At 55.3% G+C, this 20,245-nt stretch overlaps 5 protein-coding genes across 5 annotated transcripts; 2 read left to right on the top strand and 3 right to left on the bottom strand.

Moving 5' to 3' along the window:
• Positions 1-188: 188 nt before the first annotated feature.
• Positions 189-1,967, bottom strand: CGCA056_v009761 (uncharacterized protein; the record flags this gene model as incomplete). Its single annotated transcript, XM_037325008.1, has 2 exons — positions 189-1,192; positions 1,280-1,967. The coding sequence occupies 2 exons, from the start codon at positions 1,965-1,967 to the stop codon at positions 189-191; spliced, it is 1,692 nt and encodes a 563-aa protein (XP_037176468.1).
• Positions 1,968-5,401: 3,434 nt separating this feature from the next.
• CGCA056_v009760 (putative CDP-alcohol phosphatidyltransferase class-I family protein) lies at positions 5,402-7,070 on the bottom strand (the record flags this gene model as incomplete). The annotated part of the gene is made up of 4 exons (XM_037325007.1): positions 5,402-6,442; positions 6,501-6,626; positions 6,752-6,861; positions 7,049-7,070. 4 exons carry the CDS (start codon positions 7,068-7,070, stop codon positions 5,402-5,404), a joined length of 1,299 nt encoding a protein of 432 aa, XP_037176469.1.
• A 2,915-nt stretch (positions 7,071-9,985) lies between these two features.
• Positions 9,986-10,738, bottom strand: CGCA056_v009759 (uncharacterized protein; the record flags this gene model as incomplete). Its single annotated transcript, XM_037325006.1, has 3 exons — positions 9,986-10,381; positions 10,462-10,550; positions 10,633-10,738. The coding sequence occupies 3 exons, from the start codon at positions 10,736-10,738 to the stop codon at positions 9,986-9,988; spliced, it is 591 nt and encodes a 196-aa protein (XP_037176171.1).
• Positions 10,739-15,435: 4,697 nt separating this feature from the next.
• YPT35 (PX domain-containing protein YPT35) lies at positions 15,436-16,287 on the top strand (the record flags this gene model as incomplete). The annotated part of the gene is made up of 3 exons (XM_037325005.1): positions 15,436-15,909; positions 15,992-16,170; positions 16,224-16,287. The coding sequence occupies 3 exons, from the start codon at positions 15,436-15,438 to the stop codon at positions 16,285-16,287; spliced, it is 717 nt and encodes a 238-aa protein (XP_037177027.1).
• Positions 16,288-18,111: 1,824 nt separating this feature from the next.
• Positions 18,112-20,235, top strand: IQM6 (IQ domain-containing protein IQM6; the record flags this gene model as incomplete). Its single annotated transcript, XM_037325004.1, has 1 exon — positions 18,112-20,235. One exon carries the CDS (start codon positions 18,112-18,114, stop codon positions 20,233-20,235), a length of 2,124 nt encoding a protein of 707 aa, XP_037176281.1.
• Between the last annotated feature and the right edge of the window lie 10 nt (positions 20,236-20,245).

The following is a 20,245-nucleotide window of genomic DNA, read 5'->3' as shown; positions in this document are numbered from 1 at the left end:
GCACCTCTTCGCGCGGAGCAATAACATGAATTTACTTTGAAAAACTTCTCCGTCATCGATTAATTCAAACGCTTGTTCTTGAGCCATGCCACCCAGCAGTCTACAATGATTAAGGTTACAACACATTGACACACATTTCGCAGGACACCGCGCCAATGGACCTCCTACTCAACACAAGGGAAAGCCTGTCAGTGCCTGCCTCGACGGTCGCGACGCCTCTTCCTCGCCTGCATCTTCAACGTTTCCTCGTCACGAAACTCTTCGGGGAGATCGAAATCGATCTCGGGTATCTCTGGAATCGGATGTCCCCATGCAACCACTTTACGACCAGCCCGCCTGTGCCGATGCAAGGCCGCATCTCGCTCGTACCTCTTTTTGAAGAATGACTTGAACTCCTTGGGCGGTTCCGGCTTTGGTGGAGGCCGGGGTTGTATTATCACCCTTGGGCGCTTCTTACTGTTCTTTGCTCCCTTCGACCTTGCTATCGCTTCTTCGTGGAGCTGTTGCGACACACAGTCATCGTCGGAAGAGCCAGGAGGATCACCGTCACTGACATTACCAGCGTCGTCTTCCTCGGCATCATCCTCATCACTACCTTCGGAAGAATCCTCGTCACTCGTTTCTTCCGCCTCCGCCTTAGCGAGAGCACGATCCTTTTCGGCTTTGCGGCGCTTCTCCTCCAGACTCCATAGACGGAATCTCTCGAGAATGGCTTGGCAGCCTTTTATAAAGTGCTGCCTCGCCGGTTCGTATTGCTTCTTTCGACTCTCCGTTATGCCACTTACACCCATGACTCGCAGCCAGTCGTGACCTTGCAAACCGCCCAGCAGACGTGCGATTTGGTCCTTCTCGTGTTGAGCCCGACCACGCTCTGTGTTACGTATGGACTTTTCCAGTCTCTCGGCCCTCTTGTGCGAGGGCACGAAGGACGCATCTGGCAGAGGATCCTCAGCAGGTTCTCTCTTGTGCGAGATCCCGAGGAAGTCAAAGTCTATACGCTGTGCATCGACGAGATCGCTGAACAACGCGTCACCGTATCCGCGTACCGGGACTCTATGTGCGCTGGGCGGGATCGTTGAAGCGTCATTCGGCGCGCTGAGTTCCGCACCGGTGAACGGAAGCCATGGTGCCGGCTGAAGGCGTGTGGGGTTCGAGTCAAAAATGACTATCGGGGTATCGACGTTCAGCAAGTCTACAGGCAAAGGGTCAGTGAGTATCCTGTAATGCCGTGTCGATCCGGCACAAGCACGGCAACGGAAAGCATGAGCATGGAGCATACGTTGTTCTTTTGGATCATTTCCGATGACCTCGTCATACTCGGGGAAGTATGCTGACAGCTCGCTCTTGAAACGAGTGGCCTCTTGCGAGCGCAGTTTGCGGCCCCCCTCCTTTGTGTGGGTATCGACCTCGCGGGGCTGCAAACGACACAACTCATGTTTAATGCCGTTGATGACTTTTTCTTGATGTTTTGTCAACTGCGGCGCATTATCGGTCGCGGGGGTCGAGGGGGCTTTCAGGGGATGCACTGTCGCGACGCGTTGTTGCGCGGGTTTCGGGGTCGGCCTCGCTAGGGGGGTCGGGGTCGCCTGAGGCGTCGTCGTCGTCGGTTGCGGAGTCGGGGTGGTGGTGACGTTGTGAGCGGCAGTCGCGTTCGCAACGACCGGCTTGACGGGCTGGGGAGCAGGTTTGATGAGGATTTCGATGCTCGAACGCGATCTCTTCTGCTTCGGGTGGTCGAAATCGACGAGATCGGCCGTGTCGAGCTGGCGCTTGGTGCGACCGGGCAGCTGGTGGTGGTAAGCGGAGATGTTTTGGGGGGCGGCGCGCGTCACAGTGTTCGCTGCGAAGGCCTGCTGGTGCTGGTGCGTCGGCTGCTGCTGGACGGGGACGGGATGGGGATGGTGAAGGGAATGGGGATGAAGCCCTTCAGCGTTGGCCCTCCGGGTGGAGCGCGTGAGAGAGGCCATGGGCGACGATTGAATAGCCATTCATTGTATTCCCGTCGGCTCGTCGCGAGGGCGATTGACGTGTCGATCGATGAATTTTTTTCTGCCGCTTTTTTTCGTCTCGTGTCGTCGTTGATGCGATGCGGGAAGTGGCCTCTCGGGCACCTCTGGCAGGATTTTGGGGGGGTTGATTCAGCTTGCTCTCTCCCCTTTGCACCCTTTGGGGGGCTTCCTCGCTGCAATTGGCACTGTCCTTCTTGGGGCGCGTCTTCCTCTGCCAGTGTGCCCAGTGCTGCGACTGCCTGCCTGGACCAGTGTTTGCGTCCACCACGGTGATGCCTGCCTTTGTTGGACGTAGTGGGTGGCCGCTGGACTGACAGTGGCTCAATGCCCATCGGCGGTACCGAAGGAGGGGGGGAGAACCAGTGACCACGATACTTGTGTCGCCACCGAGATTGTGTGGCAAGTGTATGTACATTCCCCATCTTCCCGGGTGCAGCTGCAGCCTGCAGAGGACGGGTGAACCTGACCTCTCTTCTCCTCCCTCGCGTGTCTGCTTTCTGCAGCACCACCTCACCTGAGCTCGCCCCTGGATTGGAAATTCTGCCAGTCCGACGTCAATGCATTGTCTGGAAATCGATAATTCCATGGCCAAGAGCACTAGGGTGTTTGAACCTGTGCCGTGCTTTGCGAATGCATTGCGACCGGAGTCAGTCGTTGTCTTCCCACATTCTTATCGTCATTACATCATACACAGCAGTCGATTTGTGGTCGCAGCTAAGGTATGCATGCATGTCTGGAGACATCATGATTGCTCATCCAGCTTGCCTTAGTACTTGTGATCCCGCAAAGTGACAAGCACTTCATTTTTGGGTATGGCGCAAAAAGGCGCTCAACTTTTCATTCTGGCTTGCAGCAAACATCAAGGTTTGCGCCCTTCGAAAGATGCACGTCCGCAGTCATGGACAACAGACTAAACGAGAGAATCCACGACGGTTGATGTCATCATTATGTGTTATCACTTTTTTGGTTGAAAGGCCCATATGTCCATTGGAAGCAAATACTTGTTGATTGATCGCAGCCACAGAGCTCTCAAATATTTCAGAAAGCTTCATGACCCGCGTTCATCAGTGAGCTTCCTCAAATATTCGTCGAATACTTGAACAGAAAGGGATACGAGGGTCAATACCGTGGGTTTGAAGGTACAGGCAAAACATTGGATAGGATACAAGACAAAATCCACACCCAGATGCAGAACTTCCACTTCATCCGGACTGGAAAATTCCTACGAGTACCAACATTGTCAAGGTAGAAAAACCACAGCCAGAATTGCCCAATATATGCAAAGTTTACCTAGTCACTTTGAACTACGTCCACGAGGATAGTTGACAGAGACCTTTGTCAATAGAAGTCAGAATGACAAGACGAGACGACCAACTTATTTCTCGGCCATGGCCCCAGCTTGAATTTGTCACAGCTCACAGCGACCAATTTGCTGTCTCAGGCTTTCGTGAAAGAAAAATTGTCTTTCAGCTATTAATCATGGTCGAAAGCAAGCGGTGAATCTGTGCTGGGGAGGCATAATAATCTCTAGTTGACTTATGTAGCCGAAGGGAGCTCAACAAACTCCATCTGGCGAAGGAAGCCGTGTTGTCGAACACGAGCAGCTATATAGGAACCATAGATTTCCATGCATATGATTTGGTATGATTCGTGAAACTCACTTTGACCGTGATATACAACAAACCCATACGGCATGATAAGCTGATATACATGTCCTTCAACAAGAGCCAATTTTGGTAGACGACAGCTAAGCACTATGTGACTCAGTGTCTATCATTGTTTTCAACATATTATTTTGTTTTTATTCCTACAAGCCACATTCATGTCGCGTACCGACTTACATATCCGTAATAGTAAGGGTTTGAAGTAGGCACCCTGGCAACCTCCTTCAGCAGGTTGATGCGAACTTGGGAAAGTAGCAAGCGAAGTCATGCACAGGAGATTTGTGCCCTCATCAGCTGCTATAGGATTGCAAAGTTATCTATTGCAAGTCACAAAGACCTTCTGCACTCCCGTTTCTCGACTTGTAATACCGAGCCAACGTGACGAGCACTTGACAGCAGACTAAGTAGTAAGGATATTCCACCAAAGACGTCCATGGAAGACACCATAGGAAAAAAAAAAGACAAAAAAAAAGAGTACTTCGTCGCTCTAAGACACCATACCAGAGCTTCCCGTGCTGGCTTTGGAGCAGAGCCCAAGAGGGATTTTCGCATTCATGAAGAAGAAGAGAGATTATATGATTTGCCGTTTCAAGTATCAAAATCCCAACTTCGCCCTCGAGGAGAATCAATAACATGCTATCTCTACCTTATACGAAACGTGACAGACTATATCATATACAACCGGCATATTCAAAAAGGTTAAGTCGCACTAGTTTTCTTTTGTCGCTGGCCGCAGTTGATGGAAGTACTGGAAAATGACAACAGCCGTCCATCAAATCTAGCAACCGTAGTTCAGTCTAATGCTCTCACACCGAACACCTCTGGCGAATAGTCCAGCAGAACCAATGACGGACAATTATACCCCACAACATTCTGCACCGCAGTCCTCGTTGTTTCGACATAGCATAACGCATGGTTTACTCCTCATCACGATGTTGGCACCACATTGTTAACAGGCAGTCTAGCTCGCGCTTAAATTTATATGCTGTAAATTACCTCGCAAGCCTTGGTCGAGAACCCAAGACCATAGGAGCGTTTGGAGATACGAGAAGCATCTATATCGAAGCCCCGTCGTCACACGTACGAACAGTTCCAACAAGGACTTTCGTGATGTACTAGATCCTATGGGACTCGAACTGATTGTTGCCCAGAATATCTGTGAGAACAGTCTGGGAATCTTGCGGAGTGAACTGTAGGGAAATCAACATAGGTAGAAGCCTGGCGTCTTGGAGGCAAGCCGCCATTCAAACAGCGCGAGACACTTAGAACCCCTCATCATGGGATTGTTGTCCGGCGCTATCTGCTCGCAGAATGTCGTGCCACTCTGTTATCATCACAACATGAACATCACTACCCGAACCCGCAACATACTAGGTGGAGCGTTGAATGTTGAACGATGATATTATGCAAAAAGGGGCTCTTTTTCGCCCTACTAAATAGTTATAGTACTTATAAACATAGTCCAGTCATGCCAGTATCCGCGGCATGCTCACCCTCAGCGCCGAAATAAAAAGAACAACAGCGCATGCAATGTTGAAATTGGGATCAGCCTCCTGCAACGCCGACGTCAATGCAAAATAAGCTCAATCGTATCCCTCTCGGCCGCAGCGAGACGTGCTGTTATTTCCTCTGCTCAAAATTCCCTCCTCCTTCTTCGTCGTCGCCATTCCAATGTCGGTCGTTGGTGTTGAATCACCTCTATATACGTCTTCACAGAACTTTGAGATTCTACTCCTTCTTGAAGCCGTTCGCAGTGCCGTTGAGAATCGGCCCCGTCTGCGCAGCCAGAAGCGCCTGCTTGTTGGCGAGCTGCTTCTCCTTGGGAATGGTAAGGGCGTTGATTCCGAGGAAGTTGCAGATGCTGGTGATGACGAGGTAGGCCCAACGGAAGTAGACAACTGCGGAGAAGATGAAGTAGCCGTACAAGTAGTACAGCTCCGTCTGGGCGCTGATGGCAGAGATGCCAATGACCGGAAGGTTGGCGAGGCACGCACCTCCGACGAGAGGCACAAGCATGACGGTCCAGTACGGGAACGGCTGCTTGGTCAGGTGAGCAAGAATCATCTTGGTAGTGAGGCGACCAAAGACGAAGGACATGGTCAAGCAGAAGAGAACGAGGTGGTTCTCGGTGCGAAGGGTCGTGTAAGGCGAGTAGATCCATGCGCCAATAGCGAGGGTGAACACTGCCATCGGCGTCCACTCCAAAAAGACGGGAGCCACAGGCTCGCCACGCGCGCGACGGGCCTTGATGACATGAAGGACGCAGAAGGGGATATGGGTCGCGAACAGGGAGAAGACAATCATGCCGATCCAGATGTCACGGATGGAGGTCTCGCCCAGCAGGTGAGCAAAGCCGAACATGTACTTCTCGTGACCCTCCCAAAGCTTAATAATGGGCTGGGTCCAGATACCAGGGCCGTAGATACCGGAGACAACCATGACACTGCAGGCGATCAAGATGCCCTCGGTAGGGCCGTTGATTCTGCCCAAGTACAGAGTGTGGGTGTGGTACGTCTCCCAGGTCGAGAAGAACATGGGCAGGCAAGGGACGAGAGCCGTGAAGACGCCGGACTTGGAGCAGCCGAGACCCATGGCGGCGGTCTCGAGGAGACTGGCCAGGGTGCAGTTCAGAGAGTCGATTCCGTGGTCAAAGAGCTCGCCGAGTCCGCTCGAGGTTCCTGTTCGGCGGGCCTGCTTTCCATCGAGATTGTCCATGGTCTGGTACATGAAAAGACCGAAGGCGAAGCTGAAGTATAACCATGACGGAGCCTGCGCGTCGTCAGCAGTGTTCACTGCGATAATCTTCCCCGACTCTGTTTAAACGTACCGGTCCAACCAAATCAGGCATGAAGACGACCAGAAGGCCAATGTTTCCGAGGATGAAGAAGAAGCCCAGCAACGTCACCATGTTTGGCGCCAGCCATAGCGGCAAGAGCTCGACAGAGGCGTTCCACTGTGAGCAGACTGTGTTAGCAGGTTGTCGAAGGGATGTAGCGCGCGATGGCTGGCTAGAGCCGCTCGGACGGCGCGGGGCAAGACATGGCCGGAGGAGGGGGATCGTCGGAGGGGCTAACGTACGTATGGCTTAAGGATGTAGTTGGAGATGGGCGACTTGTCGACGGCGGAGTATTTGTAGGACTTGAGGTGGATGAGGGCATCGTCGGAGATGCATTCGGCGGCTGCCGTTTCTATTGGAAGACAACAATAGGTTAGCCAAAGTTGCTCGTTTAAGGTGTAGAAGCCGCCATATGTTCTCGTGAAGGAACCTCGGCCATAAATTGCAGGCGCAACATTCCACAAGCTGAGCGCTCATCTGGACCCGGGTGTCTGGTCTGGGTTTCCGAAGGGAGCGAGGGAGACAGGGGTGATGCTCACTTTCAGAGGTCTTGGTGCCCATTCTGCACAAGTTGCGCGCCAGAGACAGCGAAGTCTGGAATGACGGGTGTTCGGCGACGAGTGTGGGGGTTGAAGGTAGCAATAGAAGAAGGCAGAGGGGTGAGGAGGGGAGCCGAGGAAGTTGAGGAGGTCCAGAAGCAAAAGGAGCCCAGAGGAGAATGCAACGCCGGCTTGCGGTGGGGGAGGGGAAGTGATGGATATCTATAGCAGAGACAAAAGCTACAGCGAGATGTGTTGCGCGCGGCTTCCACCGCAAAAAGACAGAGCTAATTGTGCATGCAAACTTGGGATCGGAGAAAGTAAGGAAGGCAAGTAGTGTAGGTCAAGGCAGGCAAGTGTGCACCTCAATGGCCTCGCATCATAGACGAGAGCTGGCCGTTTATTTTTTTTAGGGGGAAAAAGAGCAGGGGGTCGGTCGGTGGACTGGCAAGGTAGACTGTACCCCAGCTGGTTGAGCGGTGCGTTGGTCCACCAGAGGCGCAGGTATGAGGTATCCATCCGTTCTGGAAGCGTGAGAGTGGACATTTGTGACTTTCCATGTCCAGCAAGCCAAGCCAGCAAATGACAGGCCATCTGCCACCCGCTGCTCCATCCGGGGACAAATCAGATGCGGCCAAGGCAAGCTCTCAACTCGGTCCAGCAGCCTGGGCGCGGCGGCCGGGGCGGGAAGCAGGAGCCTCAGTGCCGTAGCTACGCGGCCGGTTCGCACCTACCTTACCTTACCTTACCTTACCTTACCATACCTACCTACCTGCAGGGCAAGCAAGGCAGGTACAGGCACCGTCATCGTCATTCGCTGCCATTGTCATTCCCTCGTGATTGCTGCCTTTGTGTGCTTCCATTCCCATCTTCGCCATCAACTGCAACCCTCTCCGCATCCGCATCTACTCCCGCCATCCATGGATTTTCTTTGTCGCCGTCGGTGCCCTTCTACATCACCGCCTTACCTAAGGTAAATTCCCTCACTAACCTCTTCCCCTGCAGCAACTCACCACCGCACAAGGGGTCTGCCCGTTTCCATCCCATCTACCATCGCGAATCACAGGCCATCGACGACGACCGGCTCCCTGTTTCGTCCAATCAACACCGAGCCTCCGCTGCGCTTACAGCAGCACCCGCCCCCCGCTTGCCTCATCTCCGGCGATTCAACAAAAAAAAACAAAAAAAAAAAAAGGGAGACCAAGAGGGGACAAAAAAGACCCTACCTATGAGAACACGCGCTCCCCGACGCCCCAAGCTCCTCCTCACCCGTTTTATCCCACGCTGTCCTTCGCTGCCAGAAGCCCGAGAGCGAAAAGGATAAACCTAGACAAGGTGCATCCCCCCATCGATATTTACCGCCTTTTCGTCCTCGCCGTTTCCATCGCCGTTGCTATTGGGTTGATTCGGGGCGCATGCAATACTTGAAGAGCCCTAACGCAAGGCTTGGGCGAATCTCGCAGCGTCTTCTCAGACTATTAGAAACGGCGGCGCAATACTTTTGGCATGTGAGAGCCCAGCCCTGCATGCGCCGCACGCCCTACGGACCTACTCCGTACCCTACCCAGCTTTTTTCCACCTGATCTTTCTCGGAGGAGCTGCGGCGCATGTCGCTAACGTGCCATCGGCCATTGACCAACATCACACCGATCAATTGGGCCATGCGAACTACGGATACCGCCCGTCCCCCGACCACCCGACTACAGCAAGTCCACCCGTAAGAAACATCATCTCATAATCGGCCCCCAACTTCAACCTCTCAAACAACACTTTGGCTGGCTGGCTACCTATTCACCTACATGATGACATGTGAGGACCCCTTGTTCACCCACACCCAGCCTCAGGTAACTTCAGCCTCATTGCGTCAGGGAGGGGGGATCCACCACATGGATCGGGTCCGGCCCTGGGCCGCCGTGCCGCCATGCTGGTCCCCGTGACCCCTCCGCGCCGCCGGCCGCCAACATCGGCGGCCATACAATGCCGTGCACAAGACTTGCATGTGGCTATCTTGTCCCATTTGATGGAACATCGACATCGACCAAGCCCGAGACCAGTGCAAGATGTCCCGGCCACTCTAATTGGTGCCCGCCACACCGTCACCATCCCGTGCCTGCCAAACCGTTCATCCTTTGTCCCCCTCCCGCTGCGCATGTATCGGCCCACGCTCCGATATGCTCTCTAGCTCGCCCACAATATCGGAGATTGTCTCGCGGGAAAAATGTCCAGCACCAAACACATCACGGGATGAACGGTGACGATGGTCTCGTGCTCAGCCTTTAGATAAGGGCCCCATTCTAGCTTGCTCTTCCTTCCATCCTGCGGGAGGACTCGCCGGAGACACTACCACTAAAAAGTGCAGAAGCGGAATAGTTGCAAGTGCCGGCACGAGATACGACGATATCACAATAATGGGACGGAACTTGTAGTCTTTCTGAGGCTTGCAGCCCAAAAAGGCGCCGCTTCCTTTCACGTTTTCTCAATGACTCGACTCGACCTCTTTCAAAGCCGTGCCCCCCAAAACTAAAAACAGGACCGCTTATATGACATTATTTTCCTCCTCTCATCCATCATCCGCTCGCTTTCTTCGTTGCCCAAGTGTTCTGCTCGATGATATTAAAAGACATTAGTTGTTTTTTCTTGGTCCCAAATCATTTCCCCAATGATTCATTCCGTGATCAATGAAAATGCCGTCCCGAGGAGGACAAAACCGCGCGATACGCTCGTTTCCCCCTCCCCGCCTATAAACGCCGAGCATGTGAAAAAACTTTGTGCAAGAGGGTATTTCAAAAGAGTGGACGAGACAGCAACACAGCAACCAGCCACACACCCCTTCCCCTTCTTCTCATTGTCTGATCAGACTCACACCCGAAGCCGCAGCACACTCACACTCACACACACACACACACACACACACACACACACACATGTGATAGCCACTTAGAGCAGGAGCGCAACACCGCCGAGGATGCTGCCGACGAGCACGGCGAAGCCAGCCTCGCGACCCATTCCCAGGGCCGCGGCGCCGGAGGTGCCAGAGGAGCCGGAGCTGCCGTCGTCGCCGGCCATGCCGGTGAAGATGGCGCCGCTGGTCGACGAGGAGGTCGCGGTGGCCGTGCCGGAGGCGGTGGAAGTGCTGTTGGCGCGAGTTGGGTTGGTAGCTCCGCAGGGGTTGTCTTCGCGGCACTTGGAGGCGCACTCGTTGGCGCCGAGACCGCACTTGGTGACGCACTGGTTGCCGTACTCCTGGCAGACATGGTAGGGCAGGGTGAGAGAGTACTCGGTCATGTTGGGCTGGTTGCCGTCGCCGCACACGCAGCCGTAGGTCAGAGAGTTCTGTGGCAGTCCTGTCAGTACTGTTTTGACTTCCCTCCATTGTTGGCTATAAAGCCGTGTTGGGGACGGGTGCTACTCACGTAGTCGCAGTCATTGACCAGAGTCGTCCTGGGCTCAACCTGTTGGCAGATGATAGGGCAAGTGTTCGTCTCATCTTGGCACCAGGCCTCTGCAGCTTGCTGTCAGCATCTGTGTTCACATCCCACACTCTCCATCGCGGTGGAGCAGGACCTGGGGGTAGAGTAACGTACTTCTTGTGGCCAGAGGAACGGACTTGGGTTCGATAACGTAGTCGGCCTGGGTGGCGGCGACGAAAGCCGCAGCGACGGCAAAGACGGTGCTCTTGAATGAAGGCATTGTGTGTGTCGTGTGTGTGAGTGCTCGGTGATCGACTCGAGATGTTGATGTGGGAGGATAGAAGAACGGAGCTCTCAACAAAGAATTGGAGAGCTAGATATCCAGGTATTAATATCGACTGCTGTTATTGCGTTTCCTGGTCAGAAAAAAGCCATATTTGTGGACAGAAGTAGCATTTCTGTATGCTGCATTCCTAAACTCTTTCCACAGCCTCATTGCTCCACATTGGCTTCGACAGCTGTTTGAGTAGCACATGGCTGGAGGGAGGCGAGTCTTTGGGGGCGAAGGCGTCAGGAATGGGACGGGGTCGACTTACGGACTAAAGGGGTTGTTGACTTGAGCGAGAGCCGTTGCTGGCGGAGAGAAGAGCCGTCGTCCAGAAATGTATTAGTGGTAGCGAGAGGCGGAGGGACTGGTCCTATGAGCGGGCACAAAATCGAGACTAGGAATAGCGAAGTTGTCGAAGATCTCTTGTACAAAACGAGAGCAAGAGATTATATGTGCGAGAGGGGCGGATAAGACACAGGTGAAGGGCAGAAGCAACTTTTTCGGCTGTGTAACGACAGGCAAGACACACGGGCTGGAGGGTGAGGAGGGAGAAGAAGAAGGAAGTGAGTCGTGAGAGAAGCTGACGGGGTTAATATCAAGCAAAAACTCAGGCTCGGGCGTGTGGTACTCCGTTAGAATTAGCCGTACCTTGGCTAGCTCGGTCGAGGCGAGAGGAGAGGGCCCGTGGAGAGCACGCAGCAGAAGCGGCGCCTGGGCAGGAAGAGGAGCCAAGCGGATCATGGCATGGAGGAAGCCATCTTGCCTAGGCTAGCAATGCTGGGTGGTACTGTGCATACATTGCCGCACAGTAGCAGATAGGCAGGCCACAGGCGTCCGTCCGGGGGTGAGCTTCTTCCGCACAAGGTCGAAAATAAAGGAGGCCCGGGGGTCCTTGACCACAACGCCACGGGCTCGCGATATCGAAATGGAGAGAACGGGCGGGATTGGGTTTAGCTCGTCTCCACGCCAGCCACCCGGCGTATTTCCTGCTGGATGGACGGGGCCAGGGTTTGTCGGGGTCTGTTCGCCGACTGCCAATCACGAGGCCGACTTTTCTCAGAATGGAGACGTCGTACCATTGAGTTGAGAATGTGACCGTAAACTCGTGGAGTCACCACTTGGGATCCATCCATTCTATCGTCGACTCTGGAGTCTGCACCGATTTCTCCGTATCCTTGGTAGATGTGATGTCTCTGATGGGCAAGAGACAGTGGCCGTGTCCGTAGATTCTCCCCCTCCGTCTCAGCACGGCATGTTTGATTCTCCCTCTTGGGCCCCCCTTGGTACCTACGGATGGGCAGTTTGCCCTGATTCGTACGAAGACCCGCTCCACGACGGCATTTGGACGGCTCAGAGATACCCTAGAGTGCCAATCCCTCAACTTCAGGCAGGTCGGTCAGTCAGGAGGCTCCAACAGCCGTGGCGACGTGCCAGGCCAGGGTGATATTCTTTCGGGGGTTGTGGCCAGGGTCAGACACGGCTTCTTGGTGTTGTTTTTTCGGTGGAGTTGAGGCTTGGGTGGAGGATGGAAGGGTTCAGCGACCTTCTGGGCAGGGATTGGACGAGGTTACTCTGCAGCTCCCAGGGTCTCTGCACTCTGTCTGCAGCACCGATGGCACTAAATGCTCCAGGGTGCCAGTTAGTATTGCTTTGCCCGCTCCGCTAACGAGATCGGGTGTCCATTGTTGCCCGGAGATGAATCTCCTCTCCACAAACCGATATTCTCTGAGTGTTCGTCTCTTCGTCTCTTCGTCTCTTCGTCTGCGGCGGCAGTCTGCACTGCAAATGTTTAATGCTAATACCCACATTTGATGCAGACGCGGATGCGGACGCGAATGCAAATGCCCTCATCATGTTCAGTTGAGATGGAAGGCCTGAGTTCCCTCGCCGTTCCTCATTAACATGCTGCCCCGGGCCACATCAGGATGGTGCTAGAAGTAAAGGGCCGGCTTGTCCGCCCATCGCCATTGACAATTGTTGATCCCATCAATGATCAGCGAGCCGTTCACTAACGGCTCTGCGTCCATGCCTATCAACCCACGGCCAACTCCAGCCTCGCGCTCGCTGTGCCGTCCATGCTGTGCATAGGTGCTAAAAGCAGGAGTCAGCATTCCCGCGCTCGCCCGTATCCTGTGCGGCGAGAGACATCCTGACGACGACTCCGTGTCTGACTTGTCGGTCAAGCCAGTCCAATCCCTAGCCGGGGGTTTTCTCAGTTCTCAACTCACTCCCCTACTATCAAAGTCAGTCGAATTCCCACTTGGATGCCGCTTTTTCGCACATCGGATGACCGGCCCCATTGTTGATTACGAGGTTGCAGAACAGACTAGAACTGTCTTGCTCTCCATAAAAACGGAAACACCAGCGGGCGAATTCGACGGTGATCGGAGCCAAGGCTCCTCTGCCTGCCCGCCCAAGCAGCCTGATGTTCGTGTGCCTGTGGCTAACAGCAGTACCCCAGCGGCCATACGGCGGCGACGGCGGCGGCGTCCGGGTCTCGTGCAGTAAACTTCTGCCAAACAGGCCAGACCCCTCTTCCACGCTCCTCTGAGCACACAACTTTACGAGACCACCATCGCCCTGCAAGTTGCAAAATGCAGATGCCGCGAGACAGGAGCTGGTGCAGCCGCCCCCTTTGCCCCGGTGGAACCGCCTCCGATTGTTCCAACCGCCAACATTTTCCTCAATGTTGGACACCACTTTGCCTTGCTGATGTCGCTGTTTGCGGCTATCCCGCTGGAGTGATCGCCACTCGTATTCTGCATATCGAATCCCTCCCCCGCGGGCGTTGTGCAGGTCAACGACGCAGCTAGTCCTGCAGTCTAGAGTGCCTCGGGCCAGGCCACTGTTTGAAAAGTGATACACGGCACCAAAAGGAAACGCACAGCGCGGCGTGAAAAGAACAGAGAGGTTGGAGAACCAAGGTGGCTGGCACCGTCGGGGCTGTAGCTGTTGGTGTGGTGTCTTTGCTGATGACGGCTCCGAAGCCCAGTCCGATGTCACGCCGTTCAAAAACCCCCAACAAGTCCGCGTGGCAGTCAGTCGAAACAAAGTCAGGCCGGGCGCTGACACGAAGGGACTATCAATAACTGAAAAAGCCGTTGGACGTCACGAAGACACCGTCGTGTTCGTGATGGACGTTTTAGCCCTAGATACCGCCACAACTGGATGTGTCAAGCTGTCAACAACTTCCGCACTTGCATGCGTCCTCTTCTTCCTCCATCGTTGGTTCCTCGTCTGATGCGATGAACCGGATGCAGTCCTCTAGCTTCACGCAGTTGCAGCAGCCGTGGTTGCAGCAAGTAGCGAGGAAGCTTCCTGGCCGCCAATGAGGGGACACCGGAGTAGACGACGTTCAGATCGTAATAGGAGCCCAATGACCCTGGTCAGCGAGATGCACCCTCCAACTCCTCCACCTCCACTCGGGTCTTGGTTCTGCAGCTTCGTATCCGCACCGATGACTTGGACCAAGATGCCATGGCGCGGGGGAACAGCGCTTGCGTCGAGTTGGATCTGGATTAGACCCTCGTGCTGCCAGTGTTCACCTCTCTTCAAGGCGCCACAACCGAACTCTGGGGGGGGGGGGGGGGGGTCCTGGTGAATCGTCAGTGTCACCTCGCTAGGACTCCTGGGCTGGTCTATTTTGAGCAGAGACCCGAGAACGGCCTATGATGGAGAGACCAGCGATGCGTGGCGAGCAAGATAAGACAAACGATGTGCCCATTCATGAACGCACATTGGGAGACGTCCTTCCCTGCTGCTGGTGTTTTGCAGGCTTTGCTTGGGAGTGCCGTAATATGCAGCGTGCGGTGGTACCTGCAGTTTTCATCCAATGGCAGCTCGCGCACTTACCACTCGACTGTCGTCTGATGGCACCAAACAGACTTTTCAACTGATATTGGCAATCGCAATCGATGCGCACCTGCCCGCGTATTCGTAGGGATTCAACTCGAAATGGACCCTTGAATCCGGCAATTGCCTTACCTAAGCGTATCTTTCCGCGGGAGGGGTTCCCCTTTCAACACGAGGGAAACGTTTGTTTGGTGGTAGGTAAGGTTAGGTATGGTAGGTGCGCCTCTCGTTCTCGCTGTTGTTTTCATTGTTTTGATACCGCAAAACAAACAACACCCAAACTTTCATCCCCAAGCATTGCTGTAATTGTACACTGTGATCCCGCCCGACCTTGGGCTTAGCCAGTGATCAAATTGCATACCTTATTTCGCTTCATTTTCGAGCCTTATTTCCCGATCCCCTGCTGCAAAATCTCAACTTGCCATCTTAATTCCACGGCCCGACCTAATTGCCGCCCGCACGTAACATCGCCGGCCTCAACAATCAGACTGCCGAGTGCTAGCCAAGCAAGTACTTGTAGCTTCTAGCCCGCTCTGAATTCCATTGGTGCACAGCCACGCGGACCCTACCACCCAACCGGACCGCGGAGTCTAAGAAGCGCCCCGAGACAAGTCTTTCGTTCCCTTGGGCCTCGACATCGTCAATACGTCACTTATTCTCACGCAACGAGACACAAGGACTTGCACCTGCGCAAACCACCAGACCACAACTCTCCCGAAATCCGCAATCACAATCGAGAAAACAGAAAAGACCACGGCGCCCGTCCATGAGGTAGCGGCCGCTCCGCACATGGATTCATGGACTCGGCGATAGAATCCCAATTCCGCACCAATGGCACCTTCCCCGCCACCGACCTGAACGGCAGCCATCCGAAAGCTTCGCCCAAGGTCACAACGTCGAACGGAACCATCGCGGGCTTGCTGTCGCGCCAGAACAATGATGGTACACACGGGGGATTATTCGGGGATGAGGAGGACGACGAGACATCTTCGGGCGGCCCTGCGTCGTCGGTGACGAGCCCATCGTCAGTGACGTCGCCCCCGTACTGGTTGAACAATCACCACCAGCGCTCCGTCTCCAACATCTCGGTCGAGTCTGTGCTGCCCGCCGGCGCGATCACGATGCACGACAATGAAGCCAGCGACGGAAACGACCGGAACCGCGCGTGTTGGGCCAAGAGCGTCGAGATCACAGACTATGTCATAGTCAACGGCAGCGCGACGAACATTGGGGCTTTTGTAGTATGGAACATCAGAGTTGAAACGCTACAAGTAGGTGACCTGCGCAGGCCTTGGCCACCTCGAGGCTTGAGGTTTCTTAGAACTGAGCCCGACGCTGACAATAGGTGAACAGGGCAGCTATATGAACATTCGCAAGCGATACTCAGAGTTTGATGACCTTCGCGAGAAGCTCGTCACGTCGTTCCCCAATTTCGAGGCAGCGGTGCCCCCTCTACCGCCCAAGAGCGTGATATCGAAATTCAGACCCAGATTCCTCGACAAGAGGAGATCGGGGCTGCAGTACTTTCTCAAGTAGGAAATCTCGGAGCCCTGAGATGACGAATGTTGATGCTAACAAGCGGCAGTTGTATAATGTTGAATCCCGAGTTCTCTGGGTCGCCAGTACTCAAGGACTTTCTCTTCTCATAAACATAGTGTCTAAATACCTATCCTCTATCTTTTTACCCTTTTTTGTATATCTTCTGAGCTCCTGCAGCACGGCACGGAGATGGCCGTAGCTGATCGCGGGGGCGCAGCGGCGGGCCCCTAGTCTCCAGCGCAGAAAAGTCTGCGAACCAGCGGGGGGCCCAGTTGCACATATATAGCGGGCTGAGATTGACCCGAATCATGAACAAATGAACAATAATGATAATGTTTCCGTCTAGGAGATCAAAATATATCTGATCCCCAGGGCTTCAACGCCCATTACTGAACGGTGAACCCCTTCGAGATCGCGGGACCCTCATCGGTGGCCGCCAAGGCCGTTGCCGCCAGAAGTCTCGGCGGCCGCGGGGGGGCTTAAGTGGGACAACGAGGAGGACAGCTGAATGAGCTGCCGTTTTGGACCTTCTGGTCGGGGCCGTGGCTGTGACGTGCCCTGTGCTTGCTCTATTGGTTTTGCTGGTGGCAGAGTGTTTGCTGTCAGCTGGGCGAGGATCGTGGTTGGAGAGCATTTCCCCCGCAAGACTGACTAGGACGCGTAATGTTTAACAGGGCTGGAAACTTTTGGTGGGGGTTGGTGACCGTTTGGCGTCCTTCCAAGGCGGACCAAGACCGTCGTGAGCGCCCAATGCAGCCCAGTCTCAGTCTGTACGTAAAACAGACATGCGGTTGAGAGATCGTCTACCAGCAGTGCCTCTCTCTGCCGATGAGCTAGTTAGCTGTAAGGTGGCCGTGGCCTGCTATTTCGGGGTTTCCCTGTCTATTCCGTTGGCCCTTTCGTCTAGACAGCCACGCCTAGACTGATTGGGTGGTCGAGGTTGCCTATCGGGTTGGCTGGATAGCATCTCACTGGCTTTCTCGGTCTGCACAAGCCACAGGCGCCTTCTTCAACAAGTAGACGGACTGCGGGCGGGAGAAGAGGCCGCAGGAACAAAGTTACGCATCACGGCCGCGCACCCAGAGGCAATCCGGGATCCCGAAGACATCAGCGCGTCCCGTCGCCGTCTTCGCCCACGGGGGTTTTTTCAACTTCTTGGTCAAACGAGTGTGCTGAAATGTGTTAGGTTGCGTCACAGCCCAGCATTTACACGCCAGCAGTCGTAGGCTGAGCAGCACACACCTTGTTGCTTCGCTGGGTTATATGGAGAAACGAGCCCGCCCCCAAGCCGCTTGCTGACAAGGATGGCCCGTTGTATGATGCAGGGCGATGTTTATTGTCATGAGATTTCCTCTTCTTCTAGAAGGGGACGCCGACCGTTCCTATCCTACCCTATTCAACGTTCCCACCGGCTCTAATATATTTTAGTGATTGGGAAAGGGTCTAACCGTCTCGGCAAATTCTTGACTACTCTTGACTGCGTTCTCGACTAGTACTTTATCCACTACATCTGGCCCCCTTCTCTTCGATATGCTTACTTCAACCCCATAATTACCCATGACTGGCCGACCTTCAAAGACTCTTGTTCAAGTTCCAGACGACACATATTGACCCCCGCATTACACTGCTGCAGCCTCACTAAAACAGCCTTTAACATTGGAAACATCGGTCTACAAACAATACGCCTCGATTTCGCAACCACCTACATCCCGACGAGGCACCAACCAAGCACCACCACTACCACCACCACCAACCCAAAGCATAGTTCCGACTTGGAACGATCAGAAGACCGGATGCTCGCCCCAGCCGGCTCTCGGGCCAGATCCCTCTCCTTTCGCCTTCGTCACAACCGGGCAGACCCCGCAGACGTAGGCGCAGTGGCAGCGTTGGCAGCAGCCGCAGCCGTTGCAGCGCCCACAGCGGCAACGGCCATGATGACGAAACTCGACCCCAGCAACCGCCGCTATCCTGCCGTCGGACCCGAATCCGAAGAGGAACCGGCTTCTGAACAGCTGCAGCACGAGCACCAACTTAACACTCAAAAGGACGACGAATCTGGACCCCAAAGGACCCCTCCTCTACAGCACCAGCAGCACCAGCACGTTTCCTGCGCCGCAATTACCCCGCCGGCGAGCCCTCCCGTGCCAAGATCGTCCCTAGAGGATTCCATTTCCCACCACCCAGATTGCAACTTTTCTGCAACGGCGGCGCAGAGTGACGACACTTGCTCGCTCGCGCAGTCCCACACCAGCACCAACCTCAGTTCGCGACAGGAGTACATGGACAGCCTCGTCCCGCCGTCGCGCGACGAATTCGAAAAGATTGCAGAGGTGCAGCGCGAGCGCGAGGAGGAAATCAAACTCACCCACCGCACTTCCAAGAGGAGATCGATGCAGAGCCAGCAGTCGCATTCGCCCCGGCACTCTGAAGATGCCGGGGCCGGGGTCGAGGCGCCTCTGAAGTCGCCAACAACGAGAAATAGGAGCGATAGTGAAGCGATGAAGAATGCCGCGGCGCTCATCCAGCGCAATTACCGTGGCTATAGAGTGAGGCGAGAGATGAAGGGCTTCGGGCTGGATCCGACGACGAGGTGGATGTCGGCCATCGAGGAGATGCGGTTTCGCGAGATGAACAGGCCGAGGGCAAAAAGCTCTGCGGCACTGTCTGTCAACGGCGGCGACGAGCATAGTGTGCTGTCGCGGGACTCGGATGGCGGTATGAAACCGACGACGGCGCGGGACAACTGGAGGAAAGCGGCGACCATAGCGAGGCGCGCCGGCCACGACGACACCGATATTGAGGCCGAATCCTCGTCCTCGTCGGATGATTCTACAGAGTCGCCCGAGCAGAGGGCCGAGCGGCGGAAAAGACGTGACGAGGCCATCGAGAAGCGCAAGAAGGATTCCAAGATGATGGGTCTGCAGTACTTCCTTGAGATGGTCGACCTCAAGCACCGCTACGGCAGCAACCTGCGCGTGTATCACGAGGAGTGGAAGAAGTCGGACACGAATGAGAACTTCTTTTATTGGCTGGACTACGGTGGTGGCAAGAACGTTGAGATGGAGGCGTGTCCGCGCGACAGGCTCGAGAGAGAGCAGGTCAGATACCTGTCGCGAGAGGAGAGACAGTACTACCTGGTGCAAGTCGACTCAGAAGGGCGGCTTACCTGGGCGAAGAACGGCGAGCGCATCGACACCACCGAGTCCTACAAGGACAGCGTTCACGGCATCGTCCCGGCCGACGACCCCACGCCCGCGTGGTCGCAGACCAACCTCCCTCCCCCCGAGGGCCGCGACGTCGACGACAGCCGCTCCGAGTCGTCCGTCGAGTCGGCCCTCGAAGCCGACCGGGCCGCAAAGTACGCGACGCCCGAGTTCGACGGCGCGACGGGGATGAAGAAGGTCTCGCACATCTCGGCGACGACCGTCTTCAACAAGCTGCTCCGCAAGTCCGTCAAGAAGAACACGTGGATCTTTGTCGCGGACACGAGCTTCCGGCTGTACGTCGGCATCAAGGCGTCGGGCGCCTTCCAGCACTCGAGCTTCCTGCAGGGCAGCCGCATCTCGGCGGCGGGGCTGATCAAGATCAAGAACGGGCGGCTGTCGAGCCTGTCGCCGCTGAGCGGGCACTACCGCCCGCCGGCGTCGAACTTCCGCGCGTTCGTCAAGTCGCTCAAGGAGGCCGGCGTCGACACGTCGCACGTGTCCATCTCCAAGTCGTACGCGGTGCTCGTCGGGCTCGAGGTGTACGTCAAGTCGCACCAGAAGAGCAAGAAGGCGCTCGAGAAGCTGTCGCTCAAGAAGGAGAAGATCGTGGCGCCCGAGGAGTTCAAGAAGCGCGAGGAGGACGAGATGGACAAGAGCGAGAGCGCGGCCAAGGAGCGCAAGGTGCTCGAGAAGGAGGCTGAGGAGCGGGAGGAGAACCGGGCCGCGGTGAAGCTGATGCGCAAGCTGAACCTGCAGCCGAGCGAGCCTAGGGGTCAGAGGGAGGGGGAGCCGGCGATGGAACCTCTGGCCGAGGAGAGGACGAGGGAGGAGATGGCTGCTGGGGGCGTTTAGTTGACGCTGT

This window comes from Colletotrichum aenigma (genome assembly GCF_013390185.1).
Source record: "Colletotrichum aenigma strain Cg56 chromosome Unknown KSG_Cg56_contig06, whole genome shotgun sequence".
NCBI classification, from domain to species: domain Eukaryota; kingdom Fungi; phylum Ascomycota; class Sordariomycetes; order Glomerellales; family Glomerellaceae; genus Colletotrichum; species Colletotrichum aenigma.
Note: the sequence above shows the minus strand (reverse complement) of the source record. Positions and strands in the feature narration are given on the sequence as shown.